Genomic DNA, 16598 nt, shown 5'->3' with positions numbered 1-16598 from the left:
CAGAAAAAGGGGCACAGGCAGCATAAACTAGGTCTGAATAAGTTTTTAACTCATTTAAGGCACATCTTGGCAGAGAGGCGGCTTTTATGCTGCTTCCACTTGTTATGCTATCAGCACCAGGGATCAGCACAATCCTACAGAGAGTACTTAGGTGGTAATGTACAAGTAACCAAGCTCTTATCTTCCCAAATTGTTTCTCCTTTTGCAGAGAGAATGATCTTACTGCAGAAGTATCTATCACAGCTGAACATTAGTGCATGTGTCCAAGGTTTCAGCAACAGATTAGCTGAGCACTTCCGTAAAAATAGGCAAAAATCTGGGCTGCTTTCTCCCCAAGCCTACTGCCTGAAAGCAAACAAAGTACACCAACAAAGGAACTCTTCCTCAAACGCGACCTTACTCCTAGGTTTGTATCCACAGAGTAGCAGCAAAGTTATTTACACAGCACTTGATTTTGATGCTCCAATATCTCAGCAAGCAACAGTGCAATTCAATTGAGCACACCGCACAGCTCAATAATTTCACAGGGACAGGTAATACAGAAGAGGTTTTGTTACTTCTGTGTTCCCTGTTTGTTGGGTGGTGGACAGGCAGTATGAAGAGGCACTAAGAGAAAGCTTGATCCATGCTAGAGCTTTTTGGAGGCAGAATACACAGGAGCAAAGCTTAAGGCACTGGATTACCCTTGCTTGTCCACCTCTTTTTAATTTTCATCCTTATCCACAGAGTCATCTTAAGAATTCTCCAGTCAACTGTCTAAAAGCATGCTGGTCTTTAAAGACCTCTTTTAAAGGGCTGGAGACCATGTGTCTGCACAGAGCCATCTCTAAAGAGTCCCACAAGGCCTTTCAGACAGTTGTCTGGAGCTGCCTTCAGCCAGCCCCACGGGAACGAGAAGTGTTGAAAGACCAAGTACCTGCTGTGTGGTTTGCCTTCATTTCTGTCTCCTTTTCCAGACAGCTCTCTGATAAACCACACATCTGCCTTGAGGGGCATGAAGCAGTCACCAAAAAAATTCAAGACCTGCAAACTCTATCCAGAAATAGGAACCCGGAGATCCTAAATATCATCTCAAATTCACGTGAAAGCTGTGAGGCTTGCTGGAAGCAGCAACCCCATGTAACTGCACCTGCAAAGCCAAAGCATGCGAGTGCTCCTGGGCTGTGCCATCTCCCCATCGACAGCAGGCACATTCTCAGAGACTCAGGTCCAGACAGTTTGCTGTCTGAGCTACCTGGAGATGCAGGCTGCACAGCTGTGTGAGCTAATCCTACCCTTCTTTGTGGAGGAAGACAAATCTGTTCAGCTCCATTTACTCTCATTTGCAGAGCAGAAGTAACACTCCTCCTGGTAGCCAGGGTGATGCACAAATTCTCTAGTCTTCATGAAAATGCTTCTAGAAGGAGCATCCTCTTCTAATCAGCAACCAGATTATATGGCTATAAATACTGACACGTAATAAACACCAAAAAAGTGAAAGGACTCAGTTTCAGCCTAACATGAGATGGACCTTGTGTGCACATGCCCAAAGGGCACCATTTGATTCACTGAGAGTAAGTTTTCATATTTGAGAAGTTTTTTCCACTTTTCTGAACTCACCCACCTTTGTGTGCATGTTTCTGTGGCCAGGAGCCACACAATCCTGGATTATTAGGACATTTAGTCTAAACAAGTGGCACTGGTACTCAAGAGGCTGATCTCACTTTTACCATCTGCCCTGCCAGAACACAAAGCTAAGCCTATGACACAGGATCAGTGACCTAAGACAGACAACCACTGCCACCAGCCAGAATAAAACTTTACCTGCCAGGTGACCCAGAAATCATCTCACAGAACACTTTCTTTCAAGCAGCATCAATGCTGATTATACCCTTCCTAGAGCAAACATCTAAACCAGCTCTGTGTCCATAGAATTGAACACCATGCTATGAAACTGCATGCTGCCATTCATTCCTCACCTTGCAACATCAGGAGACTGGCATCAGCAAACAGTGCTAAAGCAACGTGCAGAGAGGGAGGGCATTGCTGTCAAGCAGCTACTGAAAGAGGCAAAGCAGGATTCATCTCTTGCCCTGTCACTCCCTTCCTTCTCAGCCCAAACCTGCATCTGTTTCTCGGCATCCCAGTTCTCCCACTGCAAAGCAGGGTACCAACCACCTTCTACTGACAGTGCCATCAGGCAGCAGCATGTTGCCACCTCCTAGCATCCTTCTCTGACTCAGCGCTGCAGGGCAGCTTTACTCCCTCCTCCTCCCTCTCTCCCACCTCTAAAGCCACTCTGGCGGCTACCTAAAAATAACTCAGATTTGTCACCAGCCAAGGGTAGACAAGCTACGGGCTCCATCTGCAGAAAACCCCACCAGAGGCAGGGACAGAGGAGCAGGACAACGCAAACGCATGAAGGGCTTGTTTACATTAGAAGAAAGAAGTTTTCTCGTGCTGAGCTTGTTTCACACTGAAGGATGCAGCAGGATCGCACACCTAAACGCACTCCTTTCAGAGGCAATGGTTGCAGGATCTGGCACATTACATTTCCTTGATAGGGAAGTGTTCCTGGAGTCAATGACTAAATAAGTCCCTCTCTTGATTTTTAAATTGGAGATAAATGCTGCATGTCACATTGGCAAGCACATTAAAGCAGCTGGAAGTACAAAGACAATACAGGGTACTCCAGACTTTTGTTCTCTCGTTTTTCACCCTTGGCATGTTGAACAACTAAAGACCATACAGAGCAAATCAGTGTTTTATCAAATAATACTGCAGGCTCCTAGGTTTAGAATCACAAACTCTGCACTGACACTGTCTCACAGGGCAAGAGGGCTGGCTCAGTTCAAGACACCACTTCAACTTGGTGGCCAAGAAGACAAAAGAAAGATTTTTTTAATTAATTAAAAAAAATAGGAAGGCAAAGATGAAAACACTAATGAACAAAACGTATTGTCCACTTGCATCTATGGAAAGAGATGAACTTCAGACATAAAAACAGAAAGGCAGAGGCTGCTAACAGTGTGGTACTATAAATGCAAAGCAGCTTCCCCATATTCCCCAATTCTATCATTCTATCAGTTAGGATATCAGGCAGTGATAGGATTAAGGAGAATGGAGTAAGACTAGAAGTGGGGAGATTCAGATTAGATGTTAGGAAGAAGTTCTTCACCATGAAGGTGGTAAGACACTGGAACAGGTTGCCCAGGGAGGTGGCGAAAATCCCACTCCCTGAGGTCTTTAAGGCCAGGCTGGATGGGGCTCTGAGTAACCTCATCTAGTGTGAAGTATCCCTGCCCATGGCAGGGGAGTTAGAACCAAATGATCCTCGAGGTCACTTCGAGCCCTGACAATTTTATGATTTGATTCCTGCAAATCTGGTCCAGATTCAACACAGGAAAAAAGCAACACTTCACCCAAAGATGAGATTTCAGAAGGCAATTTGCTTCTACCTAAGGAAGTCAAGGAGCCTACTGAGTAAATATGATGCCAGGATAAAACAGGTTATGTCTTCCATCCAGACAGGGCTGACTGCATTACTAATGGTGAAATGAATGTAAAAGCTAATTAATGGTCACACTGCTTTACTTTCCCAGAAGCAATTTGATCATATTTAAAATGCCAAAGCTTGTACACCTAACAGCACAGGTGACTGCTGTCTTCTCTTCAGTTCACTGCTGAAAGCAATATATGATTTTTTACACTTTTACTATTAAATTCCTTCAAGTTACACATTTGCTACTGCTGGCAGTATTTAATTTACAGAGACATCAGTCAGAGGAATGCAGCTCAATAGGTACCAAATAATTCCTTTCCTAAAGCTTTCACATGGACAAAAGACAGCTGATGAAGCTACAAGTCTGAAAAATAATAAAGGCTGCAAGATGGAGAAGAATAAGGTATCAGGTCATCTAATCAGAGCAGAAAAATATGTCAGATTAGAAATGTTAATGCTGAAACAACAAATTATCCATCATTAGGGACTGTTCGCAGACCCTGTGTCATTAAGGATATCAACATGTGGCCCTTAGAACAATCCTGCACATCCACAAGAGTTTTTCAGAAGTAAAAAATAGCAAAAAACAGAAAAAGAACAAAAAAGCTTTCTTTTTTACCCACAGCTCAATAAATAGATGCTGCAGGCGTGCAGAAGTCAACCACTATGGTTTCACGTCCTTCCTAGTAGCAGGCAGCTGCAAGGAGGAAGTGGGAGCTTTGTGAGGGCATTCTCCTCAAGTACTCCTTTTAAAATAAGAAACCAAGCCACTACAAATCATTCCAGCTTCAAAACACACATCCTTACATAAAACCAGCTGGTAACACAAGGACAATCACCAAGCAGATCAGTTTGCATTAGGTGAGAAGGTTCAGCACTGCATGGCAGAAACCTTACTAAACAGCCTCCATTTTTGGTTGTACACATGCAGCCAGGAAACTCTTTTTCCTCCCCCAAAAGCAAAACCGTCATCCAGAAGCAGGTACTTTTGAGAATGTCACAATCATCTAGCCACAACTAAATGCTGTAATTTGTTGACTAGCTCCTTGCACACTTCACTAACGACCTCAAACCCTTGGATAAAAGCGCAGAGTAATTTCTCCCCTTTAAACGATGCTGCATGGTGCTTCGATTGCCACCCAGCTCTGCTTACAAGTTTTGAGTGCAGCGAATAAAACAAAGCTGAAGTCACAGACAGAAGCTCGGGGAACTTGCCAGCCCAAGCTTTCCAAACATCACATAGGGGCTTCTGGAAGAAAGAAAAAAAAAAACCTATTCATTTAGAAAAAGGAAACAGCTGGAAATGCAGCGGGTTTTGAGCTCACATGCATTCAAATTAAATGGTTAAAAATACAGAGATGTTCTGCCAGCAAGTTGAGCTCACCTCTACGTTCTGCAACATATGCAGGCAGCAATAAGTGAAGCAGGGTGTTCAAGAAGGAATAAAAAACAAAATAAATGGTCAATATTATCAGAACATACCTTGAAACATTTACATACTGGGCTCATATCTACAATATCTCACTCCTGTAGGCATCTGATGGCACTGGAACCTGTGCTAACACCACTGAAAGGAGAAAATGATCTAGACAAGAGAGATTAAACAGAAGCCTAACAACATAATATGCTAAAGCACTTACTATTTTGTTCAAATATTGCTCCAGCCTGAAATGATAGCCCCTAAAGAATAAGCTGCTCATTTCTCAAGCACACACTCAGAGATCTGCTGATGAGGGGTAAAAACAGTAAGAAGAGAAGGTGCTTGGCCCAGCTTTTATGGGTGAGCATACTGCAGAGCACTGGGCCAACACAGGGAAGCCCTTCCCATCAACACCACATCCCTGAGTCTCTGTCTCTCCAACAAAGAACAAGCAGGATCAGGCACATACAGATCTCTAGAAACAACTGACAAAGGCTTTCTGTGCTGGCCTTCAGGGATTTGCCATCAAGACTGACATCTCTGTTGACAGAGCAGCACAGGCTCAAAACTATGCCCAGGAGAGCAACCACATTCAGCATCCTGCTAGCCTCATCTTGGGCACTTTTCTGTGCCCACAGTCACAGCAATCATCTGCACCCAGCCTTGAGCAAGAACCCGGATAAAAAAAAAACCACACAGTCTGAACCAAGTCGTTACACAAGCACCCAAGCTGGGAGGAACATTTATTTCTCTACTAAATGTAGCTATGACAACCACATCTTCATTTAAGAGATGAGCAGGAAGAGGTTGCAAGGCACTTGTCACGCAGGGAAAGAACACCACACCTTGAGCATGCACAGGAGGGTAAGTTCTGCTGGATGTCATCTTCAAGTCAAGAAATCTAACACCCTAAACATGACAGGCACCTACACCCTCTGGACAGCACAGGCACCTAGGTACAACCACTGCAGAACCTCTGCTGCAAAAATTCCTGTGACAGACTAAAGCAGGCTATACCACTTTAGAAATTCTCCTGATTTAAGTGCTTCCTGTTTAACTCAAATCAAGCTATGAAACCAGTAGAAAGTTATACTTACTCCAGAAGTCATGCAGAAAAAGAGCAAGCAGCTTCTTTTTCAAGCCTTGCTCTCTTTGGCAAAAAGCTTCCCCAACCCCACCACATCCTCTGAACAGGCCCAGCCAGCCCTGGAGGCATTAAAAAGGTGTGTAGGGCCGTGGATGTGGTGGACTTAGCAGTGCTGAGTTTACAGCTGAACCCTTTTTACCAACTTCAGTGACCCTGTGTGCTAGTGCTCAGATGCCATCCGTAGCAGATGGCAGCCACCCTCCTCCCCACAGGTCTGAACAAGAGCAGGAATGCTGGAACATCCCACTTTTCCCCAAGTTTTTGTTTTATTTTAAATCCCTGGGGCTGTGTCTCACACTATGTGTGGCATGCCAAAGAACATTACAGCTCTAGAAAGCCAATGGCTGCCACAGGGGAGTTATTTTGGTCCAATCGTATTTATTTACAAGAAATAGAGAAATACTTCTGTGCATAAATTCCTCTTCCTACCTTTCTTTCACAGCTACCAGAGTGTTTTTGTACTAAAATGGGCACTCTCTTCCTTGCTCTAAGTCCCTTCACAAACTCTTGGCAGTCTGCAAATTAATATACGCCTTAGTAGAATCCAGCAAGTATTATGAAGAGGGGAGGAAAGGTGGGACACCAAGCCACACAAAATTAACTCACAGGCTGGCTGTGGCCATGAGGCACAAGGTTCATCACTCCTACTTTAAACAGCAGGGGCATCTTCTCAGCTGCTCTTACTTGTCAGAGAGAAGTCACTTCTTTTCAGTGAAATGATGCTAAAATAAGCTCAAGACACGATATCATTTGGAAATTTAATTGGCTTTATTAGATGTGCTACTGCTGCATTCATTTTGGTTTTAAGTGTGTTCAGACATGAGTCCAGCCTTTACCCAGTTGATACTTAGTTAAAATAATTTAAATATTTAATACTATTCCTCTGTGACTACAATAAAATGATCCTGATGGGCAGTAGAGAACTCTCAGACACAGGAAAACATGCAGGAAAGGGAGGGAGAAAAATGGTCCCTTCCATTCTAGTCACACTGCATTACCCCCAGCAATCAAGGACAACAGACAAAATACAGGATGAGGTTTTGCAGTTAATAGCAGCCTAAGCACACACACCGACCATTATCTGGGCTTCATCATCCTTATGCATACATATGCAAGCTTGTAAGGGCAGTTGGTCTGTTTGTCTGTACATACATCTAGCTTATAGAAAACACCCTTGGTGTCTTTCAAAGACAGAATGACACAGTTCCCCTGCAAAAATGCTTAACTATGAAACAAAGCACTGACAGGAGCAAATCACCTGCGTTTGCTGCCCAGAACCATCAGTAGCAACCTTGAAAAAGCACCCTCAGGAGAACTTCGACTGACAGGCTTCCTCTTGAGAAGTTTGCAAGTGGCAAAAAAACAAAACCAAACAAAAAACAACCAAACAAAAACAACACAAAAAAAAAAAAAAAACCATCTTTCAAGAAACCAAGTTACTTGGTGCAAGTATGAAGAATAAGCCATAGAAAGAACTGCAGAGAGAGTGGTGCAGGAAGTACCTGCTAATTAGCCAGAGGACAGAAGAGATGTGCTTCCAGGCAGCAACTCCTGCTAAAAGGCAGCCACAACAGTAAAAAAAATAATTGACAGCCTCACCCTTAGAGAGCTTTGGCAAAGGGGAAAGGAGACCGATGAGGAGAGATTGGTAACTCCAGATGCACAAAGGAATGAAGAGCTAAAGCAAGGTTTCCTCAGACAGCACCTGAGGGGCAGAGCAAAGATTTTCACACCCTGTCAGACGGGCAGAGCCAGGCCCAAGCTGTCTCAGTGCAACTCACACCCAAAAGCCTGTGGCCACCCACTTGTCTTCTGCTCCCTCTGAACTCTAGCTTAAATGGAAAAGCTTTATCACAAACAGCAGCATCCCTACATAACATAAAACACCAACACCAGAACAGAAAAGTTGCAACCAGTAAACTGAACAGGGAATAACAACATGGCAAAACTCACAAAACCAAAATTGGGGGTTCAGTCTGTAAAGCAATTTGCCTGCTTGCTGTGATCAACATCCACTGCAGAAGTGGTAAAATGCAAAGAAATGGATAAAAGTGTGAAGATTTAAAGTTTTGTGACATTATATGTGACAACTGAAATAGGTAGAACACCAGACACACATTGCTAAAGACAAATTACAATCCCAGGTATTGAATTTCAGTTCTATGAATTATCTTAGATTGATTTCAGCTTAGTATTTAGTCATTCAAAAATGGGCAGAGTGAGGTTACTGAAGGCAGGCAGGCCTGGAAGAAATTAATGCAGGAACAAACTATGGTAGAATACACTTCCTGTGGTTAAATGATTGCAGGGTTTCTCCAGGCCTGACTGATGAACAGCAATTACCATCACTGGAAGGAAATTCAAGTAACCTACACCAATGCTGAACTCTTAAACTGAAGTCTCCTTCCTAAGAAGTGAATGCAAATAGAGTTTCACAGATCTCTTCGAAGGATTAAACACAGCCATACCTTAGCACCTTTCAGCTCTATCAAGAAAGAAGCAATAATGAAAATCTGTCTGTCTTCAAAGCCTGCATGGGAAACCATGTGATTAGTTTCTCACGTCTGAATGCTCCATGTGCTCCTAGGTGCGGCTGGTAAAAGAAGCCAAGAATGGAGGCCAGAAGGAAACACGTTGCTTAGAGAAACATGTGTGTAAACTCTCAGCACAGAGGTTCTTTAGTCTTCTGTACAAATCTAGTCAAGAAATTGTAAAGACAGAGGAAAGCATGTGCTACAGAAATGGCAATAATAGGCAGAGGAGATGACTCTTGGTTTTGGAGTCATCGCAGCTGAGAACTGAACCAGGCTTCCCACTCAATGCACAAAAACCAGCCCATGCTCACAGCAGCACAGGTCTCAACTGCTGCAGGTCTGCAGCATCTTAGGTCCTGAAGTTCTCACTGCAGAAGGCTGCCAGCACACAGACTCCCATGGCCCCTGGCATTGAAGGCAAAGGAAATGGTTTCCTGAATCACTGCAAGTTATCACAGCCACAACTGCCTCTGTCCTCAAGGGCAGGAAGAAACATAGAAGGAGCTCACTCCCACGGCCTCAGCAAGTCTGAGCTCAGGCAGGAGTTGTTACAAGGATGCAGATCCTCCCAGGTCCATCATTCTTCGTCCCAACTTCACCTCTGTTTTGCCTGGGTCTGTCTGTACATGTGAAGCTGCTGCTGTCACATCTCTTCTAGTTAGAAGTAAGCCAGTCTGCGGACCACACTTTTCAAACCTGGTGTAGATGAAGAATACATCCCAAGCTGATGAACATGTTGCTGCTGCTGCCCTTGGTTACAACTGCTCAGGCTGAACACTGGGAAGGCCCCGGATACACAGAAAGAGACACATATAAACTTCACCACTCAATTTAAAAGGAAGTGCCACAGCCAGCTTAGAATACATCCTTCTGCTCCTCCAATCTCTCAAAAGTGAAAGACAAAGATCTGGTGAAGAAACTTAAGAAAATCAGAAGAGATCCAGTAGGATGAGTACAGGCAGACCAACACATCCCTTCACAGGTGACATGAGACAAAGAAACACTACATTCTCATGAAAAAAAAAAAGACACGTCCCAGGTCACAGCCAGACCAAGAACCACCACGGGCATCCACCAATATTTTAAGAGTCCCCACCAAGCAAGTGAGTAATGACAGATCTAAGGAGCCTCATCCTCAGCTTCAAGGTTTCTCAGAAGAGAAGAGAGAAGGTGAAGACAACAGCCTGTCATATTTTTACACCAATACAGGCTTCATCAAGACAGGAATCACTTGACTGAAATCTGCTTTGACTGCTACTGCTGAAGCAAAATTCTCAATGCAAAATTCCAGCAAAGGCTTAGAAACACTGAAGGCAGCAACCCCAAGGGCTTCACTAAACATGTAAAAAAGCACCAAAATGGTGCAGTCTTGGTCCTCTGCAATGTGTGTATTTTTAACAGCAATGCTTGCTCTTTGGATATTTAACACATAGATCCCACATGAACCACCTTATTTATGAGACTTGGGCTACATAACACAGGGTAGCAAAGCCTCAAGTGTGAAACATTTTCCTTGCCTGTCATAAGTACCACATCTACAGATGAGAATGTTTGGGGCACATGTCAGGAGACAAGCCCATAAACACCGCCTTCTGCATGAAAACACACTGCAGACTGAGCCTGCTCACACAGGGCTGCTCTCACTTTAGAAGCAGGTTCACTCTTTCCTTTCAAAATTGTGCAGCAGCTCCGTGCATGTGGAAGGTTTTCTCAGAAAGGCATAAACAGACTGCAAAGAAGACATGCGATCTAGAAATAAGGGATGTTTGGAGAGGCAGCCCTTCTGAACCCGACAGGAAGGTCTGAGGCTTGCAGGACACCCACGCTGCAGATCCCTAGCAGACCATGTCAAATTAAAAATAGCAGATTAAAGCACACAGAGTGTGTAACAATTGGGAGCGTATGTGGATAAATCGGGATGTGGGAGCTATAATATCAATTTACTGAATATTTCTAAATGCTTTTAACTACTGGCGGTAACAACTACTTCAATGCTGATTACAGCTGTCTGCCCGGTGCTAAATTTAACACGATCTAAGGCTTTAACGCTATGGTTTTGTCTAGCGCACCCAGCGAACAGCCGCGACAGCTAAATCCAACAGGCACTTCCTAAGTAAAAAGGCAACAGGAAAAACGATTTATACGTGTGGCACGGCAACGGAACGAGGGAGAAATCCCCCGGAAGGATGAGCAGAGCCCACAGGCCATTCGAAACGAGACAGCAGCTCCTTTCCTACCATCCCACCGACGGGAAACGTCAACATTTCACCGGAGACCGCGGGACGGTTGGAGGGTCGAGCGCCCGCCGACTCTACCAGGCGCTCTGCTCGGCCCCAGGACCGCAGCCTCGGCCAGCCACCACTCGCCGCCGGTGCGGGCAGGCACAATGTCGGCCAGCAGCGGAGGAGAAGCGGCTCGGCAGGGAGCCGGCACGCCACAGGGCGATGGGCACCTCTGCCCCGGGCGCCGCCGAGCTCATGGCTGAGAGAAGGGCCTCCCGCATCGACTCGGCCGCCTCTCACAACGCCGAGCCGACAGGGCCGCGCTGCCGCGGCAAACTGAGGGAGAGGAACAGACTGAGGGAAGCACTGAAGGAGAGGATCAGGCTAAGGGAGACACTGAGGCAACCCCGCCGCCCCGCGGCACCCACCTGGTCGGCGAGCTTGAGCACTGCCATCCTCCGCCGCTCCTCCCGCGCACATGCAGCTCCAGCGACGGGCGACGAGCGCGCCCCGCGACCGGCGCTGCTGCTGCGGCGGCGACGGCAGCAGCACCAGCGCCTCGGCTCCGCGACGGTGGGGTGGAGGCCGCCTCGCCTCGCCTCGCCTCGCCTCGCCTCGCCCAGCCCAGCCCAGCCCAGCCCAGCAAGCAGGGGCGGGTGGGCTACCTCGCGCGAGCCGCGCCACCGCCTGCCGCCGCCTTTGTTCGCGCCGGTGCCGGAGCGGCGCGCAAGGGCCCCTCCGGGGGCTCTCGGCTCCCCCCGCCCCGCGGGGCAGCGGAGGGGCTGACGCGGGGCGGTGCCGCCCGGCCGGGCCTGCCCCGCCGCGCGAACCCGGCCCACGCTCCCGCGGGCGGCCCTGACCCGGGGCTTGGGAGTAGTCAAGGGTCGCCGGTGCGTGCTGGGGGCACCTGCCACACGCCGCGGGTGGGAGCCGGAGGGGCGGGCTGGCTGCTGCCGCTCTGGAGCCGGAGGGAACCGAAACCAGCGTATCCTCAGATCCCTTCCCGCAGGAGGCCGTGGAGCCTCCGCTCCCGCCTCAGGACGGGATGCCTACCCCTGAGCACCATGGGCTACGGGCCCGCTTCGGTTCCTAGCACGCTGAGGAAAAGCAGGCAGGGTGCCGCTCCAAGTCCCCGAATAGCCAGCCGTCGAGCCTTTCACCCTTCCCCTTCTGCCACGCACAGACACTGTCAAGACCTAGCAAAGAGGCACAAATATCCAGAGTCTTCTGGGTTGTTTTTTTAACCTTTTTTTTTTTTTTATTGGCAAGACTCTCCTGACAAGTCGAAGTCTTTTCACAGCCAGGACGTTATTTCGCTTTTCAAGGACCAGCACAGCAGATCAACCGTACTTCTTTTGAATGAGCAAACAAGCGCCGTGCCGCCGAGGGAAGTGAGCATCACCCTCTGTGTTCTGGGGCTGACCTGCGAGAAGCACCAGTTCCACCCTCTGATCGAGCTGTCAGTATCACTTGAGCACCAGGGCAAGGCTGCTCGGCCAAGCACATAATGGGGGAGAAGAAAAAGCAGCGTGAAGGGGTAAATTTTCCTTACCTCTCAGAGCTGGACAAGCTGAATCTCTTTGAAGCATGTCATTTGATTAAAATCATCGGCAAAGGGCTCAGCAACAGGAGTTACAAACAGGCTGACTGTAATGAGTGTAATTACATTCTTTCAGGGACACGTAAGTGAAAAGCAAATGACTGAAGATTCCCTCTTCCTCTCCTCTGTGCTGCACAATGAGGTATTCCAGGTACTTCCCCACAAGTGAGGTTCTGCAGTAAAGAGGTCTGATCTGATGGGACTGTGGTTTATGATTTCCCAGCCCTTGATTACAGAATGGGGTGACTTTAAGTATTTTTTTTTAAAGATAGGCAAGTGTGGTCTTTGGAAGAAAACCAACCCAAGAAGGAAACAGATGTTGGTTTCAGGCTTCTGAGGCATCATTATAAATGGGGATTACAAATAACATTTAAGTTACAACACATTTTGACTCCATCTCTTTTAAAGGGGGTCTTAATGGAAAATTACCATAAAAATTACTCTCTCAGCAAGAAAGAACCCAGTACCTGTTAGGAACATCTGAACTCAAGTAGTTGGCTCTTTTTAGTACCTTTGCCTTTCATGGTCTTTCTCAGTCCAGACCACTCGGAAGCACCACACTGCCATCAGCCAATTCTTTCTGTGACATGCTGTGAGAGTCTGAATCCTCTCGCTCTCGTTCATCAACGAAGATAAAGATTGCATCGTCCCTCCTTAATCAACAAAGATAAAGAAGATTGCATCATCTCTCCTTAATCTTGTTACTTCTGGGACTCAGACTCAGGGGCTTGGCCCAAAGCTCAGGGATGCAAATCAACAGACAATACCTTTGAAACTCCTGGACCTCACCCTGGCTGGACTGCCCAGGAAGCCTACATCTTATCTCAGCTACCCCAAGGGATGTGTATGCAGGGTGTGGACAGGTGTAGCCGAGAGAGGGTGGAGGCCCTCCCCCCGGCGACGCCGGACTCCTGCGAATGCATGAGAATGCACAGGAAGATACCCTGGGAGGCTGCAGCTGGACACTGAGCAGAAAACTGTATAAAAAGGCAGGAGAAATGCCTGCCAGAGTGTGGCATTCCCACCAGACCAAGAGTGGCACCTCCATTGGACCACCAGTGACATCTCCACCGGCCCACCGAGGGCAGACCATCACCAGACCACCAGACCTGCACACCACCTGAAGAACTTCGGACAAACTCCACAGAAGATCATCCCTGGGCCACGCACCCGTCTCTCTCTCTCTCCCCTCCATCTGCGGCTGAGGGTAATATGATCACAGCCTTTTCCCTTCCCGGCTCCCTCTTCTCTTCTCCATCGTTCTCTTTGTCTTTTTCTCTCCCCCTTCTCCCCTCTCCCTCTGTTTGGATCTCTCACTCTCCCCCTTCTCCCCTCTCTCCCTCTGTTTTGCCCAACCTTATCCTTCAATAAATAGTTTCGTGGTGATATATGGTCTCGTTTGCACCTTAATTTCACAGCACGGAATCCATAAGAACTGGTCTCGCTCCTCTGGACGGAGATACAGTTAATCTGTGTTCCACCGGACCTTGACACATGCCTCACCCTAGGAGAGCACCTGGCAGCCCAGAGCTGCTGAGCACCATAGATGGACTGGAGTCTTTCTGTCCCCCACTGACTCCAACCAGGAATTCTGCTCTGACAGTCCACTTCCAGGCTCTGCCAAAACACACACAGAGGTCAGAAGTAAGCAGAAGTTAGCTTCCAGCTGAGAGGAAAAAAAAGTGGAGGTAACTTTCACCACTGTAAGGGAAGATCTAGTCTGTTATTATCCAAGAGCTTGGCATTGACTGTAGCTAAACTTGGTGGATACATAAGGAAAAGTATTTTTCAGTTTTTTTCTTTTCACTTTCTGATTCAAGAATCTGGTACAAAACTTTGTTGCTTCCTTGGGATCCACAACAATCTCCTGTCAGGGAGCCTGCCATCTGAATGGAAATCTGATGATGCAGTAGGAGCCCACTTTCTTGGGAGTCAATACTTGGGATAGATGCGAGCTAACATTAAACTATTTTCATTCCGAACAAGCAGAGTCTTGTGCCAGCTCCTCTTTCCCGGGCCCCACTGGATGCTGTCTGGAAGGACCAACCCCATAGAGCCACTCCTTGGGAAGGTCCCTCTGAGGCAAGTAGAACAGAAAGTGTTTGCATAGCGTGTTAATGGGGCAGCACTCTGCTTAGAGAGGTCCTTACCAGTGTATTTACATGTCCATGCGAAGTGTCACTTGCCTGAACTGCCAAGATTAGTCACAGTGCTACAGTCAGCAGCATCATGGTAAGGGTGTCCAAGATTTCTCCTCTCCTGCTCACAAACAATTGTGTTGTGGGCTTCTGACTTACCGTGCAGAATCAAACCTGTTTTCTGAGCTCTTGTACTCAACAACTTCTTAGTCCTGGCTGGTAGATTACAGCAATTTAATGTGAAAGGATGCAGTATGCCCAACCATCTTGTTTTGAGATGAAGAAGCACATAGACATTCCTATCCAGAGCTAATCTTTCAAGGGATGGTCATACCTGCAGCTCTCAAACCTGCAGCATGATGCTGACTTTCCACACTGAGACATTAACAAGTACCATCAAAACAGGTATGCAGTAGCCTTAATGAGAACACAGATAATTGACACCTTGGATTGATTAGAGTTGAATTTGGAAAGGAAAAAACCCTAGGGTTACACTGGGCCTCTGACACAGAACCATAACGAAATCCTATGAGCATGGCTGCTGCTGCATTTTTTTTACTGATGCTAAGAGGACTCTGTGCATCCACTTAAACTGTTCTATGAACCACAAATGCCCACCAATACATATGTCAAAAAGCAAAATAGGAATGTGAAGCCTTCAGCTTCAGCATTTAAGCAATTTCTGGTTAGCATCAAGGAAGAATATAACTGCCCCAAATATTTTGCAGTTGCCCACATTGAGATTTCTTGATTGTCTAGGCCACAATGCAACAGAGCTCTGTAGGATGCTGGCCCACTATAAAATGCCTCTACATTTTTTTTAAGTGTGTGCCTAGCAAAAGCTAATTCCCTCCAATTCCATCCCACATTGGATGAATACCACTTGCTATGAGCAGCTGTAGGCACACAAGCCACTTCCTCACTCAGAACGTTGTGTCAGAAAATCACTTGTACCCACCTGTGCTCAGCAAAACTCCCCAGCACACTTAGATGTAAGCATGTGACTTCAATAGAATCTAAAGCATCATCACAAATTATCTGCCCCTTGCTGAGATCTCACATGCCACCTTCATGTGGTGTAATACTGCAAGGTTTGGATGGGGCACAGATTTAGGAGTTGAGAGACTATCAATTCTCTCTCATGCCACACTGGTCCCAGGTGAGCAAGCTGCTCTCATGGTGCCTGGCTTTCTGCATGTACAAGGAACTTCTCCCACCTTGCAAGATGAGGTACTGCTGGAAGGATCTCAGGTAAAGGCCACTGGCTGCTGCTTTGAACACTACTCTGCCATCACCAACTCAAGAGTTAGTCATCTCATGCAGCAACATGAAAACAGTATTTGAGAGGTGCACCAGAGGAAGAAGGAAACAATCTCATTGAAATAAATCCATTTGCACTGTACTTGAATGCTGTAGAGACCCATGACCTGAGTGGGAAGAGGGAACAGATTAAGTGCAAGAGCCAGGTCAGGAGTTCTCCCCACACCACTGTTGCTCCTGCAACAACACAATCATGCCTGCAAATCATCTATTGGGTCCCCACCAGCACTCCTGTATCTCAGACAGACAGATCTCTGGGTTAGCCTGACGTTTCTGCAGTCCAACAGGATGTGGTTGCTTTAAGGCAGTCAAAAGTCTGCACCACAACACTCCCTCCCTGTTCCTGTTCCGCCTGCACATCTGAGCGGCAGAGGCAGGGCTCAGCTCTGCTTTCCAAAGTCAGCTCTGCTGCTACATTTAAGCAGGATGATCGCCCACAGATGGAGGGTGTAATTGTTCCTAGGCGTGTGTTTAGCTTCTGCCCTATGAAGAAAGCTAAATACAGCCACGCTATGTCTTGGCAGTGTTTATTTGCCACTGCTGAACATGCATGAGAGACAGGGCTGATGGCAAAATATACATTTGTTATCTCCAACCATTTCTGATGACTTCAGATACCTATCATGCCTCTGGGCTTTACCTGTTGCCGGTAACAGCAGTACAGAATCATCCTGCTGTGCATTCTTCCTCCTTGGGCAACTGATCTGGTTGTTTCTTTCAAAAATTACTCTGTGGG

At 46.8% G+C, this 16598-nt stretch overlaps 1 protein-coding gene across 12 annotated transcripts in view; it reads right to left on the bottom strand.

The window, feature by feature from the left end:
- ANKRD44 (ankyrin repeat domain 44) overlaps nucleotides 1-11360 on the bottom strand; it is a 153123-nt gene extending 141763 nt beyond the window's left edge. For 11 of the 12 annotated variants that reach the window (XR_010305603.1, XM_064158627.1, XM_064158686.1 and 8 more), the window contains exon 1: nucleotides 11233-11360. Coding sequence is in view for 11 of the 12 variants with exons in the window: in XM_064158627.1 (XP_064014697.1) it covers nucleotides 11233-11259 (27 nt within the window). In the remaining variant the exon portion in view is untranslated. Of the gene's footprint in view, nucleotides 1-10819; nucleotides 10949-11232 lie in introns of those variants that run through there. The other variant, XM_064158636.1, reaches the window with a different exon arrangement.
- Between the last annotated feature and the right edge of the window lie 5238 nt (nucleotides 11361-16598).

Source organism: Pogoniulus pusillus, chromosome 2 (genome assembly GCF_015220805.1).
Source record: "Pogoniulus pusillus isolate bPogPus1 chromosome 2, bPogPus1.pri, whole genome shotgun sequence".
NCBI classification, from domain to species: domain Eukaryota; kingdom Metazoa; phylum Chordata; class Aves; order Piciformes; family Lybiidae; genus Pogoniulus; species Pogoniulus pusillus.
This window is presented reverse-complemented; position numbering and strand designations above follow the sequence as displayed.